General features: G+C 37.2%; 1 protein-coding gene across 12 annotated transcripts in view; it reads left to right on the forward strand.

Moving 5' to 3' along the window:
- LOC135089581 (pleckstrin homology domain-containing family F member 2-like) overlaps positions 1-8,613 on the forward strand; it is a 32,026-nt gene that overhangs the window by 18,366 nt on the left and 5,047 nt on the right. For 7 of the 12 annotated variants that reach the window (XM_063985339.1, XM_063985337.1, XM_063985338.1 and 4 more), the window contains exons 7-9: positions 296-589; positions 2,028-2,099; positions 4,178-4,272. In XM_063985339.1, the coding sequence (XP_063841409.1) occupies positions 296-589; positions 2,028-2,099; positions 4,178-4,272 (461 nt within the window). Of the gene's footprint in view, positions 1-295; positions 590-2,027; positions 2,100-4,177; positions 4,273-7,107; positions 7,131-8,613 lie in introns of all 12 variants that reach the window. The other 5 variants (XM_063985345.1, XM_063985347.1, XM_063985344.1 and 2 more) reach the window with 3 other exon arrangements.

The raw sequence follows: 8,613 nt of genomic DNA on the forward strand, positions 1-8,613 counted from the left end.
GGATCTTCTAGTCTTAAACTAACCCTCCCATCAGTATGTGTGCTAAGCTTTGGAATGCTGATGGTTTGCTTGTGTGCTTCTGTGTGAATTTTTGATGAAGTTTGCATGCCTGAAGATGGGAAGGGAAGTATTGTGGAATGCACATTGATGATTGGGAAAGCTTGAGGAGTGGAAAGATTGAGAATTTAGAGAGAGAGAGAGAGAGAGAGAGAGAGAGAGAGAGAGAGAGAGAGAGAGAGAGAGAGAGAGAGAGAGAGAGAGAGAGAGAGAACCAGCCAATTTGTGCACCACCCAGCAGTGGATGACTTGGGAGGCTCCCAGTCTGATGGTGAGAAGGACTCGAGTGATGAACTGGATATAGTCATGTACCCCAACCCTTATGGTCGCCCAGCCCCTGATGCCCCTCCTAGCGGCCCCATTGCTCCACCCCGCCGCACCAGCCACGCCCAGAGCCAAGGCACAGAGCAGCAGGCTGGAGAGAAAGTGAAGGAGGCTGACCTGATTGATATAAGTGGTGGTCTCTTTGGGGAGGAGACGGGTGATGGGGATGATGATGCCCCACCGCCAACCCTGTGGTGGGACGATATTGGTATGAGTACTCCGCTCTTCCTGTTGCTCTTTTATTGTTGTTTGTCTTCTTTCTCTGTTCCTGTTTTTCATCTTCCTCCTACTTTTATTTGTATCCTCTTATTCTTAATGGTTTTTCTCATCACCTTTCTTTCTTCCATTTTATTTGATTTTTTCAGCCTTTCTTAATAGTGTGACATGGGAAAAATTATTACTCCCTTCAACTTTTTTATTTTCTATATATTTCTTACCTCTGTCTTGTCCATGTCTTTGTCCTCATGCAAAACACTGGTATTGTAACCCGTCCTTGTCCCTCATCCAGCAAAACTTTCTCCTTCCCATTTTCTTTTTATCCAAGGAACAACTTGTTACAGCATGTGCCTTGGCTGTGTGTGTGTGTGTGTGTGTGTGTGTGTGTGTGCACTGTCCCAAAATTTCTTTACTGCATTGTATAGTTTTTTGCTGCTTGTGCCTTTATGTGCTTATCGTCAGTGTGATGCCATGTTTGCCAAAGTTGTGCATGTGTAAGGAGGAACTTGCATGTTTCTCTTTCAGTGTAGTAACATGTAAGGATTATCCCAACATCAACACTTAATCCCAACATCAGTCATCAACTTGGTAAACTACAAACAAGGCTTATGGAAAGGTTATGGTATCATTGCTTTGTGTGCTTTGGAAAATGGAATGAAGTGGTTTTCATCTTATGAAAAAGTGATTTCCATAGATTATTATGAAAAGGATGAAATGTATAAAAAAAGTCTGAAGTGGAGAGATCAGCTCAAAAAGCTGTGGCCACAGGTTTCTGGCACCAGGAAGGAGTAATTCTGATTCAATTCCTAGAACAGAAGAAAACAATCACCTGAATTTTCTTTGAAGGCCTCTCATAAAAATAAAAGTACATTGAGCAAAAAAAAGTTGAGAAGCTGTGCCATAAAACCCTATTTGATTGTAATAATGCTGTACCCTGTTCATTTAGAGTTATTTGGTCTTTAAGAAAATTTTATTGAAAAACTTCCATATCCTCTGTACAGACCCCTATCTTACCCTTTGAGATTTTCCTTCTTTTTGTAAAATTAAAAGCAATTAAATTTGAGTGTGTGATGCAAAATGTGAGGTTTTGAAACTGTGTATGTGAAATGTCCAAGAATTCTACCAAGAAAGGTCACAGAGGAGGAAACATTGCTTTTGTAGGTGTGTCAGTTTTGATGGAGGATATGGAGAAAAATAATTCAGATAGTTTGATAAAAGAAAGTATATTTAAAATTTTCTGGGAATTTTTGTTCACTTAACTTTGTATATTGTTACACACTTGCATTACACAACAGCCTGCAGCACATTGTAGCCACTTGGAATCCATAATGGGCAGCATGGAACATAGATGCACAACCCCTTTGCACCCTATGGTAATTGTGATGTCTGGGCGGGAGCATGCTGTACCGTCACACTGTTTGGTTTTACAGACTTGAAGAAACCAGCTCATGACAATGGTGGTGATGATGATGATGATGATGATGATGATGAGGAGGAGGAAGGTGAGTTTGGTCATGGAATGTGAGTGGATAAAAGTTATTCCTGTGTGCTAGTGGGTATTTCTAATGTGTGAAGCTTGTTGAGTACAGCATAGTCGTTGATGCATTTAGGACAGACAAAGCATTTTTATTCACTTGATAAAAGTTCTTAAAGTTCTTTCTTTAACTTCTATATTCTATCCAAAGGTAGTGCTGGGCTGGGGACATGCTTGCCTTTGTTGATTTTAATGTTATCCAAGTGGTGAAGGAGACTGAAAGGTGCAGTGTGCATTTGCCTCTTGGAAACAATTGGTTTTCTGTGGATGAATGGCTGCAGATAAGTTCACTTGTAGGGAGCATTCCGAGCTGCCTGTCTAGTGTAGTAGTCTTGTCAGGGATTCTTGGGGTTTGTATGTTCCCTAATATTCCCACTTGATATAAATCTTTAGTTTGTCCAGACACTTCTGAAGCCTATAATGGGCTGGTGGGTAGCTGTGGTGTGATGTAGTGGCTGGTGCAAAAATTTTTGGTTTTCGTTCTGAAATATTGAGATATCTCAGGCCAACCAGCCATTGAGCACCAGTTAACATAACCATCCATAGTATAGATCACTGTTAACTGGATTTGATGTGATCCTAATTGTTCCAACATGTTTTCAGCTGTCTTTTTATGAGGTGGTTATTAGCTTTGTGGAACACATATCTTAGTCATCCCTTGAAGGGATTTCTTAGGGACAGGTGTCAGAAAGCAATATATAGGTATAAAAAGAAGTTAACATATATTGATGGGTTTATTTTATGCAGTCATGATGCATGTTTTCATTGCATATTTCACCTGTTATGTGGTAAGCAAAACAATATAACTTAGAATTCCTTATTATGTGGGTTAAGTCAATATAGTGCATATTAGGACAATGTAGTTTGTAACACATTGGCACTCTGAACCACAGTCAACCTTCCCCTGTCAGGTGCTAGTGACGCTATCTCTGACTTTGTCGACCTACCACCCTGCCATCCTAAGAGGATAGTTTGCAGCTATCACACTGGACAAATTTTCTGTGGATCTTTAGCCATAAGATCATGGACTTCAGCTTGTGTGGTCTACTATTGTGGTCTTCCTATCTCTTGCATTGTGCTGTCTTGTATTGCAGTATAGACTGATGTATTTCCACAACAAATATGGCTGGTGTCTCTCTCCACACCCCAGTTTTCACTTAGAATGTAGTTGCTTTGGCCATACTAATACTTGAATTGCTGAAACAAAGAATGTGGAGGCAGAGATCGAGTGCAAGGAGAGAGAGAGAAGCAGTGAAGTGATATAACTGTTATGGAAGCTGTGATGCAAGGATGAGGAAGGCTACAGATTGTGGATGAGTCACCAAGAGCCAACTTTATGAAATATTGAGTCCTGTGCAACCAACAATAACCAAGAAAGACACATGGCTGCTTTGGGATCAAGTGAAGGATTTGTTTTTGTGGCTGTTGCTGCAATTCTTATTATTATTTGTTTATATTTATCATGAATGTTAATGGGTATCTAAGTAAAATCACAGTGTTTTGGCGATATCTATTGCTGCAAGCATATATATATATATATATATATATATATATATATATATATATATATATATATATATATATATATATATATATATATATATATATATATATATGTGTCTTAATACAGTGAATTTTCAGTGGAATTGAGGGAGGAAATATTCTTGACTCCTGACTCACTTTACATTTTGTATTTTTCCCATAGGTATTGTTTCTATTACATTTTTCTTACAGTGTGGGGATATCCTCTGACACCTTGTGTGTATCATAGCAATCTTGACTGTTTCTGAAATAGCAGCAAAACTAGTGCTGAAGTCATAAAGTTGTGCATTAACAGTTAGGATCACCAGGTAAATTAAAGAAGAATAATTAAGCTGCAGGTAAAAACATTAATTGAAAAAAAAGTGAGTCAAGACTGGATTAAATGTTATTTTGCTGTCATTAGTATGTTGTATGATGTTCTAGCACTTTACTATCTTAAATTCCATGATACATCATTATACAAGGCAGTCTGTGACACACTCTAGCTGGTCTGTCCCACTGCAGGCCTGAAAGACCGCACCAATGACTCTTCAGGTGATGATGACTCGGATGAAGACACGGACGACCCATCCATTCAGACCCATCCTTCAGCCACCGAGGTGAGGCACATCACTGTTTTCTTAATCATGCATTTGTAACATGACTTGTATTGAACTGGCTGGGCAGTAATTACCTCTTTCTTATGAATGAAGGATATTGTGTCTCAGTTAAAGGGAACTGTGTAAGATTTGGCACTAGAGGCGCACCTTGCTGTTAGGCCCTCATGGAAATGTGCTGGGCAGGAGTTCAGTGGTACTGATAGCATAAAATTAGTTTTACCATAGCCTTGTTTTAGTATTATAGTTAGCTTTACTTGACTTAATGAACAAGATAAAGAAAGTAGTGAAAAAGAAAAGGAAGGCATAAAAAACAAAAGCTGTTAAAAGAATGTTACAGAGGTGATGAGTGAGAGAAGGAAGGAAATTATTGGTGAAACTTCAGGAAATTCTGAAATTTTAATGAGAGATTAATTAGGGGAGACGGGAGTGGTGTCAGGGAAAGGAGGATGGAGGAATGGAGTGCTTGTTGGAGGGAATGAGAAAGAACTCTGGGAGATGCATTTTGAGTTTGATGAATGTAGAAATGGAAGAGAGGCTGTAATGGCAACTTAGACTCTAATACTTGACGAGTGTGTCTGCAGAGTGAAAGAAATAAGTATGAGATGGGAAAACACTAGGTAAGCAGAAAGTAGGAAAGGCTACAGGCATTGATAGCATAATGGGAAAAATGCAGTTGTGGAATAGGTTTTAGTTATGCAGTCAAGTACAGAAGTAAAGAAGTAAGAAAGTGTAGGAAAGTCATTACTCTCTTTTAATATTTAAAGGAAAGGGAAGAGAGTTGAACCCTGATAAGTGCTATGTGCACGTGCTGAATGCAGGCTACCGGGTGCCATTTGTTTCTTGTAGAGAAATATGTTGTCTGAATTTTCTCCCATTGTTGCTGTTGTGCAGTTCAATTGATATTTGCAATCATGTGCCTCTTTTATAGTTATTCAGCGCAAGTCTTCATGAACTACTTTCTCAAGTGTGTCTGTCAGTGTTGTTATCAGTTGTGTGTTGAACACTGGTCTTGAATTAAGGTTATGATGCCATACATTTGATAAAAAAACATTAACACTGAATATTTAACATAATTTCTTTTTCTCTACTTTAGAGAAAATTTTAGGATATAAATATGCTCCATATTTTTTTTTCAATTTCAGAATATATCTATGCCTTGGAATTTTTTGTTCTAGAAATTATTTTCCTTGTCATTAGTTACATTGATGGATGACATTATTTGATTTTTGGGAACATTGTAGTTGTTTAATTTGATTTCACCATATATTTTTTTTCCCTAGTTGTATTACTTTTTCCTCTGATTGATATGAATTTTATATTATTATTATTATTATTATTATTATTATTATTATTATTATTATTATTATTATTAATGTCTGATGAATGTTAAGTGAGTAAATGTAGCTTTGAATGATAAATTGCATGAAGGGATAGATTGTTCATTATCAAGGATCATGTGTTGATGTGGATGGAAGAATATATGTAGATGTAAGTTTATTGTGAATGAAGTAATAAATAATGCTCAATCATAGGTTTCTTGGAATGAAAGCATAAAGAATGTTGTAGGAGGGTGAAGTGATACTAACTGTATTCTAAGATACTGAAACTTGGCACCTAAGAGTTAGAGAAAGATAATGATTGTAATGCGAGTGGTGTCTGGAGCAACACAGACCTTGTAAGAATTGTTTCAAGTGCAAAGGATGCGTGGAAGAGAGTTTGATATGTTACAATGGTTTGAGCTTGTGGAGAGGGTGGAGGAAGTGATTGATAAATAAAGTAACTGGATTGAAGAGACATATAAGGCTATGATCATGAATGGGATGGATGAATATTGTGAAAAGAGTGTTAGATGCAAGGAGGATACCTGTGGAGCAAAGGAAAGTGGTAGCACTTTGCTGGGATGAATGAAGATCAGTTGTGAATGCAGATATAGCATTAAAAAACCTGAATGGGAGGTTTGCGTACATCTGGGCAAATCAGCTGACTAGGGCAGATTTCGGAAAGGGGAAGGGTCCATTATGATATAGCAGGGGTAAATCAGGGCTGCAGTTCTGCCATAATTTCAAGGCACTTGGGTACATGTATGCAGCTGACCTTTGTGTAAGGGTGGTTAGTTAGGACTTTTCTCCTTTCCCTTAGAGATCCTGGGTGAAAGTGTTTTTGAGTTGGTCAAGGAAACTGATTATCATAATAGTAAATAATGAGCAATTTACTTAGAATAAGCAGCCCAAGAGTGTGTGTGTGTGTGTGTGTGTGTGTGTGTGTGTGTGTGTGTGCTCATCTCTTCTTGACTCCTTCCCTTTGTGGGCTTATAGCATATTTTGATTTTTTTATTATTTTCTCTTTTTTTTTTTTTCAGGATAAATTACCATGGTTGTCTTTTCCTTGTAATTCTTAATTAGTCATGAGGATGCAAGATTATCTTTCCTGACATCTCTTGGTGACTGAGAAAGAACCAGAGAAATCCTTAAAATCATCTGCTGACAAAGATCCCCAAAAGTATTGAATGTTTAATTTCAGTTGCATAGAAAAAAAGGATTTAGTTTCTTTCATAGGATATTTAAAAGTACTGAGTACTGACGTTTGCGTGTTCACAGTTTGTTATGCACTGGATATTTAGAAAAAAAAGTTTAAATGGAAACTCGCAGCAAACAAAGTCTGAAGCTATTTTATCTGGGAGAAGAGAATGTAAAGGGACAAACAGTGATTTGATCTAAGTCAATTAGTCACTTGAAATATATCATTCAGGTAGCTGGGAAGCAACTGATTCTCATCTTTTCTCTCTCCCTTTGCCTCCTCCACTTTGTTGCTGCAAACCTCCGTCTCAACTCATAGTATCTTCCAACCCCCTTTGACGTGTGAGTGCCACTGCTGTGCCTTCCTAGAGTGATTACTAGCCTTCCTCCTCTCCCCTTATCCTTTGTCATGGCTTGAAATGAGCTTGAACACCTCCCTTCTTTAGTATCCAATAGATTAGTAACACTTGGTGTTGTCATGGGGTCCTTGGTCCTCTGAAGTATTTGTCAACATAAGGTAAAATTTTCACTTCTGGATGCACTTCAATTTATAAATTTAAATAGTTGAAGATAAATATCAGAAAATGTTGTGATAGTACACCTTTACAATGTTGGTGTTGCATTCTAATTGTCATTTGATTTTCTATCCTGATGGTTTTGTAATGTGGCTTCCACTTGTATCAATTGCTTTTTAACATGTCATACATAGATTTTAGTCATTGCATGGCTGTAAATAGTGTGTCATCAGTACACAGTTTGGTATGCCTGATAGCTGTCTTGGTCTTTTACATTAATATCAAAGATGCTTGTTGATTTAGCCGAGTATTTCTTAATGCTTTTTCATTCTGTGAAAACTTCAGGGTAGCTAATGCATCTCTTCCATCTATCACGGCTTCATAAAATAAACTGTTGCAATCGCTGTTTATCACTTCAGAATCCTGCTTTAAGCAGATATATAACATGCATCAACAAAGGAGACTGATATTCTTATTGGATTTTCCCGATATTTTTAGCATACATTTTAGTGGGAACCCTTCTGGTACATTGTGTTTTTTTATTACTGCAGTGAGGTAGGGCATGACATTCATTAGAATAGGAAGTATGTTCAGATTCTTGTGAAGAAAGTATTGAGTTAGGATGATGATTCTTGACTTGATTGACATTTTCGAGTTAAATATCCAATTCATTGAAAAGTAATCCTTTGTTAACAGGAACATGTCTCTACATGTGGTATAATTACTTTTATCTTCTAGTGTTTGTGTATACTAATTTTAATCATTGTGTTTTGGCTTACTGGATAGTGGATGGAAATGACGTGTGTTATTTAGTGTGTGTTATTTTTACTAAATATTGTATGTTTAGTGTCTTGCAAAGAGTACAGTGCACACACACAAACTCTGAAGGATATTGGAGGATAAGATCTTTAAGTAACTTATTTGGCATCAGGGAAATGTAAAACACAATGTAAGAGGATATATGCATGTCCCAAATTTGTAATCATTTGACTTAAATTATTGAAATGCTTGGTAACATTAAAGTATTTTTTATTCAGGATTAATAACTGAATTTTACAGTTTTACCCATACTCTCACTAAGCTAGTCTTTCAAATCTCCTCCGTGCATGGTCTGTGTGTACATTCATGTTAATTTTCTTGTATTTGTTTTTTGGTCTTTGGGAATGCCTGTATATTGACATGATTGAAATTAACCTGTTCTGTCTGTTAATTGTCGAGCTGGTTAGGATATTATTGCTTTCCCTTTACTTTTGTAGTGCAAAGAGAATTTTCACAAATGCTCTCACCAACACTTTACATGCCTGTTCCAG

The sequence above is a fragment of the Scylla paramamosain genome, chromosome 33 (assembly GCF_035594125.1).
Source record: "Scylla paramamosain isolate STU-SP2022 chromosome 33, ASM3559412v1, whole genome shotgun sequence".
NCBI lineage: Eukaryota > Metazoa > Arthropoda > Malacostraca > Decapoda > Portunidae > Scylla > Scylla paramamosain.